This window comes from Nymphalis io, chromosome 16, assembly GCF_905147045.1.
Source record: "Nymphalis io chromosome 16, ilAglIoxx1.1, whole genome shotgun sequence".
NCBI lineage: Eukaryota > Metazoa > Arthropoda > Insecta > Lepidoptera > Nymphalidae > Nymphalis > Nymphalis io.
The window spans coordinates 5,732,746-5,758,294 of NC_065903.1; the positions used below are offsets into that span (position 1 = coordinate 5,732,746).

Consider the following 25,549-nt stretch of genomic DNA (forward strand, 5'->3'; position numbering starts at 1 on the left):
TTGTCAGGTAATCTTTGGTTCCGATTTTGTAGGTACATAGTATTCATCTCCTCGTGTACGAATTCTAATGCCCTTTCGATGGTCTCAGGGCGCATGCAACGTATGCGCGATCCTAAGGGATCGTTCAAACCTCGCAAATACGCTTGAAGCGTTAATTTACGATAAAGATCTCGTTTAGCATTAATGGTGGTCTCAAGGGTATCATGCAGATTTACATAGGTCATTATAGTACTGTATAGATTCTGGCAACGCTCATAATACTCCTGCGCGGTGCTAGAACCTTGCGATAAAATAGCTAAATCGTTATATAGAGCGGTCTCATCTCGTTGGTCCGCGAAGTTGTTCACTAAAGCAGTTCGAATGCCTTGCCAGTCGGATGGAATCCCATTAGAATTAATTAAGCGAGCAGCAGAGCCTGTTACTTTGTTAAGAATTCCGTTGAGAAGAGCACACCTACTTAATTCATTATCACTACAAAACTGTCCTACCAATTGGTCACATAATTTTAAAAATCTAGTAAGTACATTTGGGTTCCCGTCGAACTCGGGTACCAACCTTAAGGCTTTATAAATGGTGTCTAACTCAGACATTTCCGTTAGTTCTTCTATACTACTTAAACTAATATCTCTTCTATTATCTACGAAAGTTTGCCTACTACTAATAACTATCCTAGGTTCCTTCGATTTTCTTAAATGAAAAATCTTGGCAAATTTTATTAACAGGTTAGTTAGGCTAGGATTGAGCAACCACTAAAAAGAATCTAGTGTACTCACATGAACATGTTTCGGTCTCTCTGCGTTATCGATGTCTGGATACCTCTGGTGCAGCACTACTCGTAGATTCGGATGCTCTGGATGCAGCAGCTAGACAAGCTACGGCGGGGCTTCACACGATTACGGAAATCTTCTACGCGAAACGTTCCGCGAGCATCCTACCGACTGCGCCAATTACGTAGGGCTGCCGTTGAGGATGCAGAATGAAACCGAACGAATTTAACTTATACGTTTATTTAAGTAATTGAATTTAACAATTAATTATTTCTAATTTCTAATACGTGACAGTCTGTTCGATATCAGAACAAAAAGTGAAGATCTGTAGTCTGAATTACATATTTATAACGAAATCGGTGAATCACTGAATGGTCCCCACGGTATGGCAATTCTTGGTAGCACTCGATGTTCGGGAGGTCTTGCGAAACAAAGCAGCGACGCTGGCAACAGGTGCTAGCTTCAAGGAATGCATGGTGTGATTATTTCTCACGGTATGGTATTTCTTGGTAGCGCTCGATGTTCGGGGAGGTCTTGCGATTATTTCTTAACACATGTATTTCCAATAAAAACAAAACAGGAGAAACATGAATATTTATTGTTATCTACATAATACAACTATACATTCTCATTAAAAATAAATCAAAGAGTATGGTCTCTCATACACGTAAAAGTCCCAAGTGCCGACACAAAAATCCTTTTACCTCTTCAAAAGATAGTCAAAAAAGCATAAGACGTTGCGAAATTCTGGTTTAAAAATAAAGTGGACCTTGTGAAAAACTTACGATGCAAACTAGTTTTTCTCTAAGGTAAGTTATTACTGCCAGCATAAAGGCGAGAAAGGGTGCCTTTTATGGTACAGTTCTTTCAGGCCGACATTTTAATGAGGGATTTAGGACAGCCGTGTCAATAGCTTATTATATTTTCCGGTCTCAGTTCTATAATATCTTATAGTACCAGTTCTTTTATATCACTACATTTTTTTATACATTATTAGGTATCTGGCTTAATCTCTATTTTTAGAAGAATGTTTTTACTGATGATCAACGCTAATCTGAAAACTAGTCATGGAGATTTGAAATTTGAGGGGAATCTTCGCTTTCTAAAGTAGATGCGCTTTAAAAAGTATATTGTTAAAGTATACTGCAGAAAAACTTATTCACTAATCTAATTTATCCTTTCGACCCATTTAAAACATAACGTTTAGCATATCTAGTTAAATAACTATAGTCATACACGTGTTTTGGCGGTGTAAGAAAACATACGTTATAATTATAATTATTTTGAAGTAAAACTTCTTTATTCTTTTATAACGATAAAAAGTTTTACTGTAATATAAATTAAATAAATAAACTTAAAACCATATTCTTCTAGTATATTGTCAGTCGATGTAGACAGAAAAGCATAGAATAGGAGCACACTGAGAAGCGTGAGTGAAATCTGAAATTTGATGGCTTTAGGCGCGCTCTTAATTAGGTTCGAAATCATCAAAAATTTGAAATTTTGCATTAAATGACTCAAATCTAGATATTTTAGATTATCTGATTAATTTCGGCGGAAGGCCCACTTTCGCTTAAAAATAAAATACCCCGAATCGTCTTATTTCATCATAACATAACATTGCTGGTTCATACATAAGTTCTTCTATTAATTACGCTACATTATTTTTTTATTAAAATATCGTGTCTACAGGTTGTATTACAATTATCAATGTTTTGGGCTTAAATTAGGTAGGAAGACAAATGGGTCTCCTAGTTAGTTCACCTTCACCCATACACATTGTCACTACAAGACTTATAAGCCACTCCTTGCACAGTCCATGGTCCGCCAACCAATTAATCTAAGATATTATATCACGACAGTTAACACCGTATCACCATTTAAACTGGAACATGCCAACACAGAATATTGATTGATTGGCGGTGCAATTATTGATGACTGCGTTCACCCAGGTCTGCACAAAGCCGGTTAAATAATGTTGACGTAATTATACATCAAGCCTGCGATGTGACAACTAACTCAAAACACAATTACTTTATAAGAGCATTTAATATTTCTCTAATTTTATATAACTAATATAAAGCAATTACATAAGTGTGAATGGATATTTAATGCAGCGGTATAAGGTTTCTAAGAACAATATATATTTCATTTTTTATATAAAGTTTATTTATTTTTGTCTTAAACGCAGTAAGCAACCAAATATTGAAATAAATAAAACATTATTTGTGTTAATACTGAAGCAGAAGAAAAATTTTAAGTTTGTATTAAAAATGGATGTGGCATTATAACTATTTTGAACAAACAGGTTTGTAATACAGTCTGGAAACACAACAATAACACATAATATTATTATTGTTTCTGTATTTAACAATTTTTTGGACTTGAAACCATGGAGAATTTTTCTTAGCCTAAAAGGACTAATGGAGAATATCTTCAGGCATAAGTCCACCATTTAGTTCTATATAATTGTCAATCAACAAAGTTTTTAAGTATCCAGACCGTGTTACTTTTTAAACGAAGGGAAATTTTTTACGACTTACGATTTTTTTTTTTGCGGTAACAAAAACCGTTGCGAAGTGTGTCCGTCAATAGTGGTAAATATTTTATCAATTATTTTACATAAAAAAAATTCAAATATTTTCCCACGCTTTGTTAAATTTTATTAAATAACTAAAAGGTTCGACTCTCAAAAGTTGCCAACAGTATGCGCCATTACGAAATATAGTAAACCGTTAACTTTTCTTCAACACGCCTGAGAGTTGGCTACGTGCTTTGTTTTCTTACAAATTTGCAATTTTGGCTAAAACTTCAAGCCAAGTTAAAAGATACAGCTTCGTAATGCAAAACTTAGTGGCGACAATATTTCACAATTATTCATATTTTCTGGACAAATGACAAAAAGTTTAGTTAACTGTAAATTTCCTATTATTAAATAATTATTCTTCACTCATAATATATAGGTGAGTTTGAAACTTATTCCATCATTGGTGATATATGTACATGCAGCTTAGCGGTAAGTTTATAGAGCAGCATTCGGGGCATCAAAGTAAATAGTTTTTTATGGAGCAATTGGGGAATATTACACTCCTGTGCCTTGAAAACGTACAGCCATACGTTCTACGACTGATCTTTCTCTGATCATGTCAGATTTTCGAGATTGAGGTAACAGAGAGCGTTCCTGTTTTTGCTCGTGGTAAATCAAGATGACTTCATTGCGCAAGCCCAGATGAGGTATCTGGACCTGATCCTGGACGGAAGCTGGAGCTTCGGGCAGCATTTTGTTAAACTCAGCCCGAAGCTCATAAGCGCTGCTGCCGCCCTGGGCCGCCTCCTACCCAATGTAGGAGGGCCGGAAACAGCATGTCGATGTTTATACGCTGGCGTGGTACGCTCCATGGCGTTGTACGGTGCACCCATTTGGACGGATGCTCTCACCGCTCGTTATAGAGCTCTTCTGCGGAGGCCGTAAAGAGTCATAGCGGTGAGAGCGATACGTGGGTACCGTACGTTGTCATGGACGGCAGCGACACTTCGCGCGAGCGATCCGCCCTGGGAACTCCAGGTGGAGGTGCTTACGGAAATGCACCGGTTCTGGGGAAAAACGAGGTCAAGCGGCGTACATCCAGGGTCGGCGGAGGTTGAGCGAGTCAGGGCCCTAGCCCAGCGAGCCTTGAGTCGCAGGTGGGAGGAGGACCTGAGGTCCCCCCGGCAGGCCTAGTGACAGTGGAGGCGGTCCGCCCCCACTTGAATCGCTAGGTGGAACGGAGTCACAGCACACTCACATTCAGGCTGACGCGGGCAATTACCGGACACGGTTGTTTTGGTAAGCACCTTGCATCGGATAGCGAGGCGGAAGGTGACACCCTCCTGCCATGAGTGTGGTGCGCCTTCGGACACAGCGTCCCACATTCTGACATGCTGGAGACCTCTCGCTGCTGAGTGTGATAAGCGCTATGCTTAGTAGCGAGAGGTGCTGGTTGGAGACGGTCTCCTTCTGCGAAAATGTCATGTCGCAGAAGGAGGCAACGGAGCGGGAGCGTGTGGAGAGGACCTCCACTGACTCGCTTCGCCGATGAAGACCGGAAGAAGGCGTCGGCGTTATGCGCATCTTTTCCTCCCGCCGTGAGTGTTGCCGGGGTTAGGGGGTCTTTGTACCCTGAGAACCCTAGGATTTGGAGGCCTGCATTGGCGGGCCAACCGTCGGGGCATCCCGTGACGCCTCTCGAAACGGCGGTGTTGGTACTCTGGTTTTTTAGTGGGTATTTCGGCGCATGCTCAGCGCCGGCAAGTCTTACATACACCCCCACTTCAAATGGGGGAAACGCGTAAACGCGTTCTTCCAGCGAAAAAAAAAAGATTAAACATTTTTCCTGAAATTCGATCAGAAGAATATTATTTTTGTACCACCTTTTATGTTTTATTCTGTACGATGAATTGTAAATATTAAAAATTAAAAATAGAATATGTGTCATTATAAAACAAAAATAATTGTGAATATGCATTAATCGCTAAACTAGTTCCAGTTAAAAACCAATTAGAAATATTCTTTGTTCAATTCCATGTTCAAACTGGACTGTGCCCATACAGAAAGTACAAAAAATATTTTTAGCCAATTACAATGCTATTGGTTCTTCTAATCTTTTATTTTTGTCAACCGATACTGAGAAACGATTTAGACTTTTACTTCGTTTAAAAGCCAAGTAAGCTTAATTGAGACTACTAAAACTACAAACCCTAATGTATTTAAACCCATTTAATCCTAAACCATTGTTTATATATAAATAGCATAATGTTTAATTATTCATACAAAATATGTTATGATAATAGGGTATGTTACTTACGAGATATTCTATTAAAATTATTCGCTACAGAAAACAATTACAAAAAAAAACAATACGCCAATTTTATTATTTATTAAAAAATAAAAAATAAAGAATATTTATTAAAAATTGGTCTTATAGCGATTTTTCGCACCCAAACTATTAATTTTACAATAAATAATTACTTTATACCCTTATAGATAATATACAACTTTATTTAACTAATTGTTAAAACAAAGAAAGTACATGTGATTTTGTATACGTGGCAAAGGAATTTCATGATAGAAAATTTCTTGCAAATCTGTAAGAAAAAAGCATAAATACAGCGCAAAGCACGATTATTATAAATATGCCGAAAGACTTTTATTCAAAATATATTTAAACCCATTTCACAGTCGATAGCTCAATAATAATAATAATAAATAATAATAATGTCCTCGAGAACGATTTCAACCATGGCGGCCAATCTCAAGAGAGATTAGCCAACTGCGCAGCAGATATAATTATAGTGCACAAGCGTGTTCGCAAACACAGGTGCACTCTATTCCTTAACTCTCGTAATCCGATGGGACGGCAAACCGACATGACCGGAAAGAGGCGCAGGACCAACGGCTTTACGTGCTTTCCGCGGCACGGGAGTGTACCCACTTCCAACTTCTAGATTCCGGGCTGCTACATATAATATATACAAAAAATAATCGGAAGTCAGGTTACGAACTAATAAAGTTAAATTATTTTTTACAACATAATTTAATGATATTATGATTAATGAAATTAATAATAATGAATTATAGACATAATAAGGTATAGGTAAATAAATCACCGAGATAAATATCATTGGGATTAGTTTTTATAAGCTACAACAGCTGGGCGCCTATGTGCAACTTGTTAATACTTATTAATAAAATTCTCCTTTAAGTCAATCATAATGAATGTTTTTTAGTAATTACTCCTAAAATAAAGGTTGTTCAGTAAAAAGCATACATTAATTCACATATATACTCTTACATATCTTTCAATAAAACCATAATTGTGGGACACGGGCAAACTTTAAAAACTGGACTTTTTTATAATAAAATTTTCCTCTTAATTTGGTAATTAAATAAAAGGATAGATTATAATTATTTTATTTAATGTTGCTATTTAAGAGTTATTAGTACTTGTTTACTTTTAATTAAATGGACACAATTATTTTAGTATTTTACGAACATTTATACATATTTTTTATTAATAAAATTTTTCGCTGGTGGCTCGGCTGATCTTTTCTCAACAAGAGAGTAATATTGTCTCTTTTCTTACATTCTTCCTAATTTCATCTACATTCGTCATCACAAGACCATTCCGGCGGCCATTCTCTCTAAGGCCGTTTTAATCAAAACACGTGAAAGGTTATGCCCTATCTTTTAAGCCCCGAGTATCAGTGCTGGTGAGCCGAGATCTATCGAGTAACCCATCGCAATAATACCCCATCTTCTCTTTCTGAATCATGCTGGTATCACAAAAAGAAGTTATTTCTTTATTTTTTTTACCACGCGTACGGTGGTAATAAGTCAGACGGATGTTTAGCATCCTACCACCAGACGAGCAGATGGTCGCTCAGATATTCCTTAGTCGCCTCTTACGACACCCATTGGAAAGAGAGGGGCAGTGAAATGTATTCTTTCTACGTCACTGCACGGATGATTGTACAAATCATAGAGATGGCTTATTTTTTGGACCTCGCGAGAGTTAGCACCAAGTCGTTATACTCTTAACCATCTTGATCCGGAGGACAAGGTGATTGAAATACCCCTCAAAGTCCCAGCGATCTCCTTAACATCCCAAATGGTTACGAATAAAACTTTGAGACTCTATGTAAAATTTAGCTCGCGGGTCATACTGACGACAATGCTCATTAATCGAAGTTCTCCGATATCGCTACCAACGTGACATGACCTCAAGGAGATCACACCTAACACCTTCAACAACAGCTGGTGCCTTAGGGAATTTATAAGCAAGAAGCAAACAAGTAAGCAAGCGGATTTGCGTCGTAATGTAAGTTTCCACAATGGAGTACCTCAAAATAAACCCCTTAATTACACCTCTTAAAAGCTAAGTACTTTACAAACAGTACGATTCATCCGAAAAGATAAATATTAATCAAATACAAAAAATGTCATCGTTATTCGAGGATAAGAAAACTGTTATCTATGTACTTAAATATCTAATTCATATCTATAACATAAAATAAATGTTATCAGTTGATAATTCCCCAATGACGTAAATATACTGCGGATATTTGATCGATTTCATAGTGATTTTAGCTTGACACGTGAATGCTACAAAATTCGTGAAACACTAGAAATGACTTATATAAAATTCACTTGGTATGAAATACGAATAACTTACCATCAACATAGATGAAATACTACACATAAAAAGTTGCACAACATTTATAAAATTCAAAATATATTTTGTTATGAATATATAAATGGTTATTTACTAATACATCATTCTATCCTATCCTGTTATTGAAAACATCAAGATAGTTCGAAGTACTGCACAACAAGTTGTGTTCCGATTTAAAATGGAATAGGTACAAAACATAAAAAGGGACATTCTCGTAGAACCCATGGTGGCGCGTTGACTATATAAGTTCGTTATAAACAAATGCCAATGTCTAGAATAGAAATGGAATAGGAAGAAGTGCCTACTATATGGTGACCCATTTGCCCATTTGTGTTTCTTCTATTAAAACTATACAATGTTAAATACAGATATTTATTTTAATCCTTCATATATAATAAAAAACAATGTTCAATGAAATAATTAAAAAAGAGGAATGTTATTTTAACGAGTCAAGCGTTTCGTTATTTCAAAGTCAAGTTTATTATTGTTTTATTTTACAATTATTAGTCTGATCAAAAATAGTGGATGCTAGACTAATCTAATTGGTCACTCGCCCGGCCCTTAGCTGACCTTGTTGTAAATATAGCGCGGCCGTCGCTGTCGCCAACTCGCTACTAGACTAACACAATCACGTTCAAGATACACACCGTCCGTCTTATCACTGAAAATGGCTGAACGATTGCATCGTAATCGCCTAACACTAGCTCCTGTCGATCTAAAAGTGTTTACCAAGTGCAAAACAGTGTTCGATGTAGTGTAGTTACGTTAGTGCGCAGTTATTTTAGAAAAATGTCATCAGCGACGTCGGCAACGGGAAGGAAACGTTAGTATTAATATTACATGTAGTGATATAATTTTGTGACATTATCATTTTTTAATCTGTATTTTTGACTGTATTTTAATTGAACTAACACATATTTATCTTTGTGTATAAATTACATTTAATTATTACTAATCGTGTCTCGTAATTTTATTACGTTTTCGTTATATGAATATAACTTTCGATTCATTAAATGTTTCATTTAGTTATTTACTTTATATTTACTTTAACACTTAGTCCAGTTCTAGATATTTATCGTTAGTTATTTTTAAAATCAGAAACGTTCATCCCACAGTAATCCCTATTCATCAACCGCGAACACGCTTAACGTGTAGTGGTTTGCGCAGTTTAAATACATTTTCTAGTTTAACTTCTAATAAATTTCAAACTCGCGTAATGAACTAAAATATTATGATTTCATTGAAGTTTGTATCAAAATATTATTTCATATTCCGTTTAACGTAACTTAATATAACCTTGTAACAATATTAAATGAAATTGAAAAATATAAAAATGTTACTTTGCATGCTTTAATAATTAAAAATATTTTTATTCCTTAAATATATTATCAGGTTTGAACATATTGTTTTAAAATACTGAAGTAATATTTTACAAAATTATTTAATATAATATTCATATAGCGTAAATATATTTGTAGAATATTTTAATAGATAGGCATATTAAAATTTTGTTATTTTAAATAAGAATTATTTACATTAAGGACTAAAATATATTAAAATTTAAATTAAAGATACCTGTTAAATAAATCGTAACCGCGTGGTATTGTGGCAAGAATAAAAATATTCATAAATAAAATAAATTGATGTGTCTGTAATTTCTAAGTAGCTTGCTCCTCCGATTTGATTCATTTATCTTCCGAAACAACTACCGCTTATGTAAAAGTAATATAACTCATTTTTATTTGACAATTCATAATTGTTCTTCTTTAAATCAAGAGTTATGTTTAAAGAAAAGATATTTATTTAATTTGCTTAGATACTGAGATTTAATGTTGATACTTATCAAACTTCAGGCTAATAATATAAACGCAAAAGTAAGTCTGTTTGTTACCACATAACGACAAAATTACTGAACCAATGTTAATGTAATTTGTTAGATAAGTAGCTAATGGAGGTAGCGTCACCTGGGTAAGAACATATATATATATATATATATATATATATATATATATAACATGAAATCGTTACGAAAAGTAAATAGGATCAGATCGAGTCGCAGAGAAGAGCTAGTATAAATGGTTTATTTTTTCGCTGAAAAAAGTATATACCTTAATTGGATTTTATGATACCTAATATAACAGAAACAACTGAATCCCCTTTATCCAATTTAATAAAATAATCACATAAGTCGTTTCTTAAAATTAGGTTTATTAGGACTATTATAAAATCATCAAGATTTGAACATTTATCGTAAAGCAATAAAACTTAGAACACTTAATTAATCTAATATCATACCAACACTTTCTTATCACAATAAAACTTCAAAACTAATTAAATTATTTGTAACATTGACGTTCTTAGAGCGTTCGTTTACGCCAATTTTAAGTCGTTATGATCATATCTTGTTCGCATTGTTATAGTTAAATTAATGTTTTTTTATATACATATACGTTCAATTATGATATAGTCTGTGGTCTGGCGCAGTTGTCGTGAACCTAAATTTTAAGGTCGATTGTCATTGTTTCAACTCACACTTCCACTATATTTATATTTGACAGTCCATTAGATAGAATGTTGTCGTCGAAAACTTTTCCCTTTCAATATTAAACAATTTTCGTTAGATTTCTAAGAGCAGATTGGATAACTGACAAACAATCAATAATAACCGTTAGGTCCGGCTCAAAATAACCGGTTAGAACCGGATCAATGTTGAAATACTAAAATAAATATTTTTGGTGACATAATGAGAAGCTTGAGATTTTATCTGAAGATTGTTGATCAAAATGTTCTATCTCGTTTTCGGCGGTGAAGGAATATTCGTGGGGAAAACTGTATGTTTCAAATTAAATTTTACCACGTGTGTATCCACAGCACGGTGCAATAAGCTCCGTAGTCCAATTTCTCCAAGAGCATAGCAAGTTTTTGCCCAGCTGTGGCACATTTGACATAGGCTGTTGTTACTTTAGTTTTTACATAATTTTATTATTGGAATTGAGCAACTATAACAGTATAATTTATATCTAAGTGCAGTGGATAGCTTTATTCCGCTTTCTATGTATGTCGAAAAATCGGATGCTGTAACTATTGTCATAATATGGGGACACAATTATGATGACAGATATGGTTGCAATATTTTTTCCAATATATTTTTTTTGGTAAATATTTCATTCTGAATACAATACTTCCTGCTTCCCCCTTCCTTCTTAAGTCCACGCGAGCTGGTTCTCGATGTCACCGCCTAACTGTGACATCAATTCCATCGCGAACAAAGAAATTTGGCAACTCCTTTCTTTGTCGCACTTCCAAAAAATGGAATTCCTTACCAGCTCACGTATTCCCCTCCTCTTACAACCCGGGTTCCTTCAAACGAGGCGTGAAGAGGCATCTTGCGGGCCGGCAAGGCGAAGGCGGCTAGTGCAGAACGTTTTTCCCGTCTGTACTGGCCGTCGTCGCGTTTGGACTCTACTACCACTTACCATCAGGTGGAGTAGAGTCATTTGCCCTCCCGGCGATATAAAAAAAAAAAAAAACTTGAAGTTACAATACTACTATGTCAGTTTCAAAAACCGTCAAATTATATCGGCCATCTTTATTCGACTATGCCATTATGTCAGATGGCAAAAAATAAGGGTATTTTCATGTTATACTAACTACCTACACCTCTTTCAGTGGTACTGAGCACTCTCCTTGAAACTGACCATTATGAGAGCTTAATCAAGGAACTGACTTGTACAAAATGCAACAAATACATGAAACCACCAATATACCTCTGCGTGGACGGACACAGTATTTGTGGACCATGTTTTGAAAAGAATTATCAGTGTCATATTTGCAAAGTAAGTATAACGTAAAGTATAATTTAACGATGACGATATCCTTCTACTCCTTAGAGAGAGCCAACTGCGCAGAAGATATGATAGTCCACAAATGTGTGAGCAAACACAGACGCTCTCTCTATTCATTCACTATTATAATCCAATAGGACGGTATAGGATAAAGTTTTGTCCATAATATATACTACTACTGATACAAAAATTGTTGTCGTGGGCCCTCTTACTATAAGTAGTAAAATTTTTTTTATTATATATTTGATAATGATAATTTGTCAATAGAAACGTTGGGGACAAATACATTATTATGATTTATTATTACTTTAAGTTAATACGTAGCAAAGTGATGTTAACGATAAACGAATTTACTCGTTTAATAGTAATTAATTCACTTTCACGGCAATTACAAAACAATCAAACTATCGTAATTATTGGTTTTGCGGTACTTTTAATGATACATAGCTATGGTTTTGAATTAATAATTATTTCTGTCATTTAATTTATTGTTCATAGAAAATGATCTATATTCATAATTATTTTTAAAATACGTTTATTTTTTTACTTGGTTTTAGTTTGAATTTATATTAATGTAATTAATAATTTGCTGATTTATGTAATAATTGTAAATTTTACTCGTTATAGTATTATATACTATGAGTATTAGGCAAATACAATTACTTAAAATGTACATACTGTAAAACATAACAAGTTATAATACAAACAAAAATCATTTATTACATAGGATTACATAGGAATAAATCTTATCACAAATTTGAAATGTAGTATTTTAATTGGGACGGCATAATATTCACGTACGATGATTATTATTTTATTTATTATTATATATTACATTTAATATATTAAGATAAAATATTATAAAACCTATCTTAAGACATGTTATAGGTAAGATCCGATAACATGCGAAACCTAAACGAAATTATATATGGTGGGTAAAATATGGTTGCCAAATTGGAAGTCTTAGCATTGATAATAAATTGAATTTCACTGATTACTTTTTGATATATTGATAAAGATGATAAAGATATTAAATTAGTGTTGTTGAACTGTTAACGATAAAAAAATCTGTTCTTTTACAGAAAGAATTCGCTCAGGTCCGCCCCATGGTCTTGGAATCACTCGCTAATAAAGTGCTATTTCCTTGCACCAATGCTGGCTGTCCAAAGCATGCGACACTGCCTCACCTGGAGAAGCACACGCCGCACTGCCAATATCGCATAATTAACTGTTTTATGGCTAGAGTTTATGGTAATATTTTTAACTTGGAATTGGTCCAATATTTAAGTTTCTAGGTTTTCTGAATTATTACCTGTATGGGAATATGTTTCTTACAAGATATTTCTATATGTCTTTTATATGTACGTAGATTGTGATATAATTGTTCGATGTGTTGTGCAACAGGAACCGCTAACTTTTCATTATATAAAATTTGAGAGCCGTGGTAAGATTTTGGGGTCAAGCCAGGGACATCGCAGTACTTAATTTATACTTATAATTTTATTTTGTGCTGGGCGACAAAGGAGGAAAAATTTCGTGAAAGAAACTGCATTCGTCAGATGGAAATATGCCACATGTATTTCTACCTACCCGTACTTATACCCACATGATTTGGTGGAATAAGCTCCAAACTTTCTTCCCGAAAGAAGAGGTAGACATAGCCTAGAATTGGAAAATTTACAGACTGTTACTTTTTACTTTAACAATTCAATGGTTCATAATTATATATCTAAATTCAAGGTCATAGTCACGTCCCGAAATGCAATTTAAGAATAATTAAAGTGTATAAGGTATATGATAGTGAACGATTTAAAAAATTAAAAAAAAGTGTAATATATTTATGTTTTAATGCAGTAGTCACTTCACCAAGTTAATCATTGTTCGAGAAATCGAGTGATTTTTCTTTTTGAGATAAACCAACAGTGCAGATCCTCTCCTATCTTGCGCGTGACAAATAGAAGCCGCCCAAAGCTGTTATAATGTATGAGATAATTTGTAGCTAGTGTGAATTACTCCTTTCTTATCTCCATTGTGAACTGACCTTATTATTCAACATAGTATATTTTAACGTAGTGATTTGTTTTAGAACTACAATTATTATGATAATGAATAAACGATAACTAATCGTATGAAATACAAGTTTTTACGATGTTATCTTTAAATACATTAACATTTTAAGACGTTAAATATTTAGTGTATGAAATATTTATATATTGAAGTGGACAAAAAAATTGTTTCAAAAATTTACATTGATTGAAAATTAACACTAATTGTTACCAGCGGCTTCGTTCGGGTATAATAACTCATCCTTCGCAACATAATTAATGATTATGTAAAGGTTTGTTTGTTGCTATGAAAATTCGATGAATTTAAGCAAAAATTGACAGTCGTAACTTAACGAGTTTTTAAAATTAATTTAAATACTCGCCTTTATTATAGTTTTAACATTTATACGTTACTAATCAAACTACGACATAATAATAATTAATTTGTACACACAGTTTGAGTGCTTGTACGAGACTGCGACACATATATAAGATGTAATATGTTACTGCACTGACAACATTAATATAAAAACCTTTTAAAGTTACCAAGGGCTAAATTTTCATCTGCTATTTGAGTGGGTGCGTAGAGCTAGTAAACGTGTTGTGACAGACTCTTGAATTATAAACAAATATTGTTATAAGTAAAAACTAACTGTCCATAAATAGATGCACACCATGGAAATGAAATTTCTATTCCAAACCAGTAGTAGTTTCTAATGCGATAATAAATAAGTAATGTTTGTATGTTCAATAAAAGATTTTGGTTTGTTCCACTAATATCCGCTTTCCATGGCTTTCTCTCTTCTTAATAAAAAGATTCAGAATTTATTCCTCCATGATCTCCCAACGCGAGTATTTAAATAAAATATTTGGAATTTTTTAGGTGAATGTAGTTGGGAAGGTCGTGCTGGTGAATGGATGGATCACTGTTTCTTGGATCACAAGCAAAGAGTGACTGAATTGCCGTTCATCACCATCAAGGATAAGTGGGACGCGAAGCGTACGGAACCAGTGTTAAACTACTTTCTATTGAAATGCTATGAGAAGATATTCAACGTTTATCAGATTTATGATAAAAGAGGTGGTGAGTGAAACTTTTTATAGTTCATATTAGTTCACGGGAATTACATGATTACAAAACAAAACATAAAGGCAAAAGAGAGCTTTTTTGTGTTAGTATTCATTACGAAATATTGAATATAAAACGACACAAACAGTAAACATTTTTGTAAAATATATAAATATATTTTAGCTGCTTTATAACAACTCCTTTGTTATTCTACGGATATTTAATTATTATTTTTGATTATAGCACCAATAATATTTAATATCTACCACAGGCCAAGCTGCCGCCACCAGCGGTATGCAAACGTCGCGTTTGGCACTATAAGTCGGGAGATTGGGATGGTATGCGTGATTACTATGTGTCGGTCCCTTGCTTCAGTGGGAATGACCCGACAGCTAGTGCCGCTGCTGTTGCTGGCGAGATCATTTTGGGAATGGAATACTACATTCCTAGCTCAGATCTCATCTGTAGGGGTACGCGTAACCGTTGGTTCACTCGTGAATTTGCCGATGCTGTATCATCTAAGCAGGCGGCATATCGCGCATGGATCAACGGCTGCGTTAGCGGGGCATCTAACATTGACTCACTGAAAGCAAACTACGATAAAAATTCCAAGTTATGTAGGAAGGCATACACGAGAGTTGATGCACAGCGCATTGTACAGATTGGTCATGACCTTGTTTCGCATCCTAGGGGATTCCGTAGCTTCTGGTGTCTGACCAAGTCTGTGCAAAACAATTTCTGCCAATCTTCGCTGCCATCGCTCAGAAATCCGGACGGATCGCTAGCTCACAGTCCACAGGAGAAAGCCGATCTCCTGGCTAAACTCTTTGCCGATAACTCCGTGATCGATGATTGTAGTGGCCACACGATGCCTGACATCAAAATCAGGCAACGTGATGTGCATGCGGAGCTGCAATCACTTGATATACGGAAAACCAGCGGTCCCGATGGAATACCAGCCATAGAGTTAAAGAAGTGTGCGGCGGAGCTGTCTCCTGTGTTAACGCGCCTGTTCCAACTTTCTCTCTCTTCGGGATGTATGCCGGAGGCTTGGAGAAGAGCTAATGTGAAAGCGGTTCCCAAAAAAGGGGATCGGTCTGACCCGGCAAATAATCGGCCAATAGCTATCACCTCAGTACTTTGTATGGTGATGGAACGGATTCTAAACAACTAACTGATCCATTACCTAGAAGGTCACTGTCTATATCTATTAATGATTGTCAGTACGGGTTTTGACCAAAACGGTCCACAAGTGATCTTCTAGCGTACGTAACACACCTCTAGGATGAAGTTATTGACAAGCATGGAGAATCGTTGGCTGTCAGCCTCGATATCTCCAAGGCTTTCGACAGGGTCTGGCACAGAAGTCTTCTCTCCAAGCTGCCGGCATATGGTCTGCGTGCTCAGCTACCCACCACCACCAGCACCCAGATTGCCAGCTTCCTACACAAGCGTAGCCTTCGTGTTTTAGTTGATGGTTGCGCTTCACAATTCTATGTACTGACTTCTGGGGTCCCCCAGGGATCTGTGCTATCTCCCATACTATTTCTTTTGCATGTCAATGATATCCTCTCTCTTGGGAACATACATTGCTATGCAGACGATAGTACAGTGCATGGTGGATACTACGGACGTGCAGTGGCTGAGCGAACGGAAACTGAAAAGAGGCGGGAGAATCTTGTCATTGAACTCGATAGGACGTTAGACCTCATCGCCAAATGGGGTTCTGATAATCTTGTTGAGTTTAATACCAAGAAAACACAGGTATGCGCTCTCACACCGAAAAAGTCAGCATTTTCCCCTATTCCCTCCCTCTGTGGCACACCGCTGGTGATACAAAGCAAAATCGCCATGCTGGGGATGGACGTTCACTGCGATTTTAGTCCAAGGGATTACATCGAGGCTATTATAAAAACAGCTTCACGGAAACTCGGAGTTCTAAACAAGGTGCGTCGTTTTTTCACGCCACAACAACTGTTCCTCTTATACAAAACACAGGTACGGTCTTGCGTTGAATATTGCTCGCACCTTTGGGATGGCTCCACAAAGTACCTACTGGAGGCCTTGGACCGGTTGCAGCGACGTGCCGTACGCATTATTGGCGACGTAAAGGTCACAAACACCCTTGAACCTTTACAATTGCGTCGTGAGATAGCAGCACTGAGCGCTTTCTATCGACTGTATCACGGCGAGTGCTCTGAGGAATTATTCTCTCTAATTCCTGCTTCCCCCTTCCTTCTTAAGTCCACGCGAGCTGGTTCTCGATGTCACCGCCTAACTGTGACATCAATTCCATCGCGCACAAAGAAATTTGGCAACTCCTTTCTTTGTCGCACTTCCAAAAAATGGAATTCCTTACCAGCTCACGTATTCCCCTCCTCTTACAACCCGGGTTCCTTCAAACGAGGCGTTAAAAGACATCTTGCGGGCAGGCAAGGCGGGAGCTAGTACAGAAAATTCTTGCCGACTGTACTGACCGTCGTCACGTTTGGACTCTACTACCACTTACCATCAGGTGGAGTAGAGTCATTTGCCATCCCAGCGCATATAAAAAAAAATCTTGAGCGACTCGTTTCGACTTTGCGATTAACTATTTTGCTTTAAAAAGTGTTTATTGGTGCTTTTGAAATAATGGGTAATGAATTACTTTTGAAGAGTTTTAATATAATCACAGTACAGTAACAGCCTGTTAATGTCCCACTGCTGGGCTAAGGCCTCCTCTCCCTTTTGAGGAGAAAGTTTGGAGCGTATTCCACCACGCTGCTCCAATGCGGGTTGGTAGAATACACATGTGGCAGAATTTCAATGAAATTAGACACATGCAGGTTTCCTCACGATGTTTTCCTTCACCGTTAAGCACGAGATGAATTATAAACACAAATTAAGCACATGAAAATTCAGTGGTGCTTGCCCGGGTTTGAACCCACGATCATCGGTTAAGATACACGCGTTCTTACCACTAGGCCATCTCGGCTAAAAAATACGACAATATTAAGCTAGCACAGTGTACTAGCCTACAATCATATGCAATTAGAACAATACAATTAAGTAATATGAATTATTTATAAGAATAATCTATAATTATATACATTTCATTATTATACAGTTTTGAGCTCTTAATAATTGTAGCAAGCTTTTCACATTGTATTCATTAGGGTTAAAAGAAGTAAATGCATCTAATTATTCTTAGTTTAAAATTAGCATTTTATTTCGAGGAGTCGCATATATAATGACAGAGAATTTAGTTTGAAATTAACGCTTGTTAAATATAAGGTGCCATTTCCATCTTTTCGGTGCATAAGAATAAAATTTTTTGGCGAAATTGGCGCTTTGTACGGGAGAAATATAAAGTCGATTTTTTTTTAAATATAAATTTAATTAATCAAATTATGCGCCGTTGTTATCTATGCACTTTTGCCATCTCATAGGTAGTTCATTGATTCCTTTACTAAAAAAACCATGGGGGCGAAAATCAATAAACTCCGGAATTTCGGAAAAAATGGTATCTGTTGGAGTAAGGTCCGGGGAATACTGTGGATGTCGCAGACATTCCAATTGTAGCTCATCTAACTTAGAGGTTGTTTATTGTGCAGTGTGTGGTCTTGCGTTGACGTGAAGCAGCAGTAGCCTAGAGCGGAGCTAACCAATCTCGGTTGTTTAGCAGCTAGCCTTAGCCCTTCATGGTTTGCAGTTGCTGACAATAGATATCTGCCGTAATCGTTTGGCCAGATTTTAGAAAGCTATAGTGAACGACACCGGCGCTAGTCCACCAAACACTCACAAGTAACTTTTTCTGAGTCAATTTTCGTTTAGGGCAGGATTTGGCTGGGTCTCCAGGGTTCAGACATTGCGACGAACGCTTCCGATTATCGTACAGTATCCACTTTTCATCACAAGTAATGATTCGATTTAAAATCCCTTCATTATTGTGTCGGTTGAGCAAAGTAACACAGCAATCGACTCGTGTTTGCAAGTTTGATTCACTCAATTCATGAGGTACCCATCGTTCAAGTTTTTTTACTTTCCCGATTTGCTTCAAGTAGATTAATATAGTTTTATCACTTACTCTAATTATTACTATAATTATATATTATAATTACTATAATTTATAAATTTGAATTTGGAATCCTTAACCAAAGAGGAGATATTTCAGATCAAAGTGATCAGTACGACAGAACGCTAATTTCATATGTAAGGACCTAATATTTCTGATTCATTACCTTTTATAGTAGTTTGTTAGTATACAGACATTGCAAGTTGTGTTTTATTCTATAACACTTTGATCTGAAATATCTACTCTTTGGTTAAGGATTCCAAATTCAAATTTATAAATTATAGTATATACACAAAAATTGTCCTATGGCATTGTACCTAGAACGCTGGCACTATTATATCCTCCCGAAACCGCTAAACTTTGATCACCAGAAGTGTGGATCAGTTTTTCAAAGGTCTTTTAAACAAAATGAACGAATAATAAATTATTATATAAATTTATCAAAAAAAGGCTTTTATTTTAATTATTCGTTAAAAATGAAACATTCAATTATATACAATCGTTATCGAGGAACTAATATAAACTATAATTATAACCTTGACACAACGATACAGGCGTTTCTAATTATGTGTTAAACGCACGAGGCACGATGTCCCGAATTACTTTCGGTAATTGAAACTTATATTAAAAAAGGCTTATTTTTATAAATATTAATCATAAAATACTCATTTCAAAACCTAACACAAGTATAATATATATGGTTACATCACTCAATATATATGCTATAATTATTATTTGTAGATAGTCTTATTATATTTCTGATACGCTGTTCTGCTCCATCGATTTTCAGCCCCTCCAAGTAATGGCATTTAACCATATTTGTTTTCTCTTTCCTGGAATAGTTAAAAGTTTATATCGTTTTTATGTATACCAAAAATTATCATAAATCGTTGCTTCATGCTTCAGGTATACTTTGTAAATAGATCAATACAATATATTAAAAAAATTTACAAGCTCCGACTTAATGTTTTCGCTCACAGTAACACCTACAGCCGAGATGGATCAGTTGTTAGAACACGTGAATCTTAACTAAAGATTGCGAGTTCAAGCCCGAGCCCCACTGCATATGCCTAATATGTGTTTATTTGCTCAACGGTGAAGGAAAACATCGTGGTTGAAAAAGCTTTCAACCTTAGTAAGAGGAGGCCTGTACCCAACGTTGGGGTATTTACAACTTGTTACTTTGTTTTTTTAGAAAAAAATATTTGGCTGGGCTACGTCATTGCCCCGCGCGTGTAATGTTAATGTAATGTAATGTTAACCAATATTAATACTCATATAATCTTACAGGAAGAATGATGTGGACAGTTTTAGTTAACGATGACAACGCAGAGAAGTTTTATTTTGAAGTTGATATATTTTTACCGAATATTCCATGCAAAAGGATTGTTTACAGGTAACGGAAGACTAGAATGTTCTTTTTTCAAAAATTCATAAGGAATAAACACTATCTTGCGATATGATCGTTTGCAATGCTTATAAGCTTATTATGTTAATTGTAAGCACAACAACGCTTAAAATTATTGAAGTTGTGTCCAAATTGGATCCTGCGACATTTTCCATGTAATCCACTCACTTGGCCATCTAGTCTTTAGGTATAAAGAAAACGGGGACAACGTTGGCTTCGCCCAAGAAATTAAGACACAAATTTATAGCTCGAATATCCTTTTTGTAAATGATATCTTATCTTATCGTTAATAAAGTTTGTTGAAATTTAAGATTCATTTCCTTGAGAGCTTTCAAGATTTTGTTAGAAGAAAAAATTTAAGTAGCTCTCGCTTATCGCGATGAATAGTCGACAAGCGTGTTTTAATTAAGTAAAATCCTTTCAGGCGGCCTTGCAAGTGTGAAAAAGACGCTGATTTCTTAGAGCATACACAAAACGTGTACATTCCGGTCGAAAATATTTTCTCAATGTTAGATGAAACTGAGGCTTTGAACTTTACCGTCAGAATCGGTTCGTATTTTAATATTGATTTATAATTTGCGATGTATTTTGTAATGTATTGTTTTTGTTTCTATAGTATACTCATCTCCTGGCTGATTTTGCCTATAGTACCTTCAACGGATTAACTATTAGTACAGAAAATGTTGTAGTGCACAGTTATGTGCGCAAATACAGGTGCTCTGTTAACTGTTTACTAATGTGTAAAAGTGATTTGATCATACTGGTGGTAGGGCTTTGTGCAAGCTCGTCTGGGCAGGTGCCACCCACTCATCAGATATTCTACCGCAAAACAGCAATACTTGATATTGTTGTGTTCCGATTTGAAGGGTGAGTGAGCCAGTGTAATTACAGGTACAAGGGACATAAAATCTTAGTTCCTTGGTGGCGCATTGGCTATAAGCGATGGTTGACATTTCTTACAATGTCTAAGGGCGTTTGGTGACCACTTACCATCAGATGGCCCATTTGCTCGTCCACCTTCCTATTCTATAAAAAAAAAACTTGGTCACTTAAACCTGAAACCTTATGGCTTGCAGCTGAATAAGCTCAGAAATCGGTCAGGAGAGTATCATATAGCACTCTTTACCCCCTTAATGTGCCTCCCTCCATTATAGATCACTCATTCACCATTCACGAAGAAATACTAGATATAAGAAAATTGACGTTTAGTGGTACAACAATTGTTATGTGCGTGGTACCCAAATGGGCCTGCAAATATACAACAACAATTATATGTTAAAAATTATTTCATACATAATATTTTCAATGATTAATTTCTATATTAATCATTATACCTACAGATTAGTAGCTATATGGAGAATTATTTTATTATTTTTAACATTAGATAAAGTTAAGTATAAATTAATGGTTGAATTTAATAACAATGAGAATATGCTAGTCGAACAGTAATTGTAGGTTAGCTCATTTTATCAGCGTAAATATTCTGACATTTTACATCGTAAACTAAAATAATTATGTAACATAATATTATATAATATAATATTTTCTGTTGTATTGTGTACTCATATAATATGTTGTTTCAGGCGAAGTTGAGAACTTGCCCTTATTGGAAACGCCCACAGCCAGTGAAAGTCTTATACTACTGAACGAGGAACATAGAGAGGATCCATAGAAAAACATTCTATTGTACAAGTATTTAAGCAACAATAACCAGATGTTTTATTGTATAGATTTCAGGCATTATGCATAGTCGAGTTGAACATTATAAATTGTTTACTTTTAAGTTTAGATATACATATATTTCTGCTATGAATGCAATTCCTTTTAAATAAAGACCTTTATTTGTTAAAAATGTTTTTATTTTAATACTATTTTAATTTTTAATACAGGATTTTTTGGCAAGTGGACCATCTGATGGTAAGTGGTAAATATTCGTAGATATTAGCGTTGTAAAAAATATTAATGAATCCCTACATCGCCGATGCGCCCCTAACCTTGGCAAATAAAATGTTATGTCCCTTGTGCCTTTTTCAAACTGGCACACTATAATAATCCCAATAATATTGCTGGTTACCGGTAGAATATATGATAAGTTATGGCACCTATCCAGATCGTAAAAAAAAACGTTAAATATTTTCTTAGTTAGCCTTACGCGGCTATTGTGTAAAGTGTAAAAAGTTGTTAAAACTAATCATAATTTAACCAAATTTAAGAAAACGCATAATAGATGTAATCATATAATAGACAAACTTATTTATTTTTGCTAGAAATTAATTTATTTTTAGTTTGGAATTATTTCTAATGTATATATACGAGTACACTACATTTAAATTACATTTTACTAGCTGCACATCGTGGTTCCACAATTGTTGGAGGCTACTGCTCCACCCACAGGGGTCGTTCCGTGATCTTATATGTTTTATAACCCTTCTTAATAAACGATACACTATTGCAATACATTTAAATTTTAAAACCTTATAATTAGTATACATTTCAAATTGACTCCCTCGTTGGTCTAGTGGCTTCATGTAGAGCCATAGACCCGGAGCTCTTGGGTTCAATTCCCACGGCGGGCCAATAAAAAGTTATTGGGTTTTTCTGTCAGAACATTCTCAGTAGCAGCCCGGAGTCTTGAAGTTGGAAGTACACTTCCATGCCTCGGAAAACACATAAAGCCGTTGGTCCTACCCCTGAACTCTTTCCGGTCGCGTCGGATAGCCGTCCTATCGGATTATGAGAGTTAGGGAATAGAGAATGACCTGTATTTGCGCACACACTTGTGCACTATAATATCTCCTGCGTACTTGGCTAATCTCTCTTGAGATTGGCCGCCGTGGCCGAAATCGGTCAGGAGGACATTATTATTATTATAAAATTTCAAATATATAATATAACAGAAAATGATACTTTCTGATTCTGTTACATTCTTACCAATATTTATTTTATTATATACATGAATGTAGAAATGAACGAACTGGAAGCTATTCGGTATAATAAAAGTATATTGAATTTTCGATTTTCTACAAGCGATTTAACCCGTTAAGAGACCAGAGAATATCATAGAATAGAGAAAATGTTACACAGTAAAATAATAATGTAAAGAGTTTATATATGTATAACAGGCAATGTTCTGACTATCAAGACAATATAGCTTAAAAAAATACATAGTGACCTTACATCTCACATACTTTTTTGAATCGTAAAACCCTCTAAATTACTGAAATTGCTCAAAGAAAATGTTTTGAGAATTTTTTATATTATTATTTATTTTCATTACGAAATTCGATGTTATTTGTTTGTTTTACCATTTTTTTTAATAATACTCATTAATTATTAATTCTTACCATCGATTTCGCTCTTTCATATCTGCGAGTCTTATAAATAAATACCATCCGTCCCGTCGTTTTACTGTGTGGTAGAGCTTTGTGCAAGCTCGTCTGGGTAGGTACCACCAACTTATCAGATATTCTACCGTAAAATAGCAGTACTTGTTATTGTTGTGTTCCGGTTTAAAGGATGAGTGAGCCAGTGTAATTACAGGCACAAGGGACATAAAATCTTAGTTCCCAAGGTTGGTAGCGCATTGGCTATGTAAGCAATGGTTGACATTTCTTACAATGCCAATGTCTAAGGGCGTTTGGTGACCACTTACCATCAGGTGGCCCATATGCTCGTCCGCCTTCCTATTCTATAAAAAAAAAACATCCATCCTGTTTTGTAAACAAATATTTTTAATAATATAATTATGGTTCTGTGGTGGAATTATCTCTAGTATATTCGTCTTGCACAAAGCCCTACCACCAAGTAAAATAACTACTAATTAGATACTGTATTCTCGATTTAAGCTCTTAAGAAGTTCAACTTTATAATTTATCGTGTAAACTACAAGCATAAGCTCTATATCATACTTTATAAGCAATGTAAGCGACTTCTGTGACCTATGAAATCCTATGTCTATAGTATTAGTTTTTGATAACTGAAACTATACAATTCTCTAATTACGTACTTCGTTTGATATATTTTTGTTACAATATAACCAAATGAATTCAAATTTTATAAGCATCCATAAATTCCATCCGCTTTTAACAAAGTTTATTTGGGTAATTTAGATTTGATTTGGAGCAATAGATCGGTGATTCAAAGTTACTTTGACTACTAGTATATTTTTTCTTTGTATTTTATCCTTGATCCAGCCGTCTATTTCAGAAAATTTTAAATCAGTCTAAGTTGAACCGCAAGCAAATTCAACTAAAAATTTTAAGAGCAAAATATAAATCTCAAAGAATATTTCAAAGCAAAAAAGTGTTACTTAAAAGTGTTAAGTCCAGTGACTTATTTTTTTATATTACGGACGGATTTTGTTGCCACTTTGACATCATTTTTCTTGATTGATATTATCGTTATTATAAACAGATTATCGATAGACTTACATCATACAACACTTTACCATAATGTATATTTTTTCTTAGAGAATTCAGTAAATAGACAAAACATCAAATATCGTATATGCCACGAAACAATTATCTCCAACAAACGGTCAACGGAGAAGTTGTATGAGAAGTGACGATAGCGAAAAGTAATTATTATAACTCAAAGCAAACGACCATTTTCAGTACTAGTACATTTTATTAACGATCGAATACACGAACATTGTCTCCAAATATGAAAATATGGTTATGTAATTAGACTTATTTCGGAATAGTTTTGAATATATTCTTTTTATAAAAATAACGATTTAATTTTTAATGTTTCGTGTTTTATTATTTAATTTTACTTGCTTTGACTTAGCAACCTTACAGAAATAACTTTCATACAATATATGATCACTCTACAACAGAATTAACTTTGTAATTAAACTTACAACAAACATTAACTTTTAAGCTAAAGTCCCTTCAAACAGAATTACTTACAAGTTTATTCAGATTATGACGAAGACATCTAATAAATTCATAATAATTTTCTTCAAATTAGGAACAAACAAGTATAAATAATTTAAATATAAATATAAGTTAATTTTATATTAACTTATTTAGTTATAGAATAATTAGAACGGTATATAATATACATCTGTTTTACTATTAATTAACCCAACTTATTTTATTATTATTAACCCAAATTAATGTCGTAAGCCAAACTGGTATTTGCCTTAA

The 25,549-nt window shown here is 34.8% G+C and overlaps 1 protein-coding gene across 1 annotated transcript; it reads left to right on the forward strand.

Moving 5' to 3' along the window:
- Nucleotides 1-8,569: 8,569 nt before the first annotated feature.
- LOC126774421 (cysteine and histidine-rich protein 1) lies at nt 8,570-22,245 on the forward strand. Its single transcript, XM_050495948.1, has 7 exons — nt 8,570-8,801; nt 11,648-11,814; nt 12,906-13,074; nt 14,752-14,952; nt 20,282-20,387; nt 20,824-20,948; nt 21,983-22,245. The coding sequence occupies exons 1-7, from the start codon at nt 8,768-8,770 to the stop codon at nt 22,069-22,071; spliced, it is 891 nt and encodes a 296-aa protein (XP_050351905.1). The 5' UTR covers nt 8,570-8,767; the 3' UTR covers nt 22,072-22,245.
- Nucleotides 22,246-25,549: the final 3,304 nt, after the last annotated feature.

Excerpts from the sequence above, each read along its gene's own strand:
- LOC126774421 (XM_050495948.1), top strand. The coding sequence starts at position 8,768 with ATGTCATCAGCGACGTCGGCAACGGGAAGGAAAC. Across the intron at positions 8,802-11,647 it reads GTCGGCAACGGGAAGGAAAC|TGGTACTGAGCACTCTCCTT; the intron begins GTTAGTATTAAT and ends CACCTCTTTCAG. Across the intron at positions 20,388-20,823 it reads TGCAAAAGGATTGTTTACAG|GCGGCCTTGCAAGTGTGAAA; the intron begins GTAACGGAAGAC and ends AAATCCTTTCAG.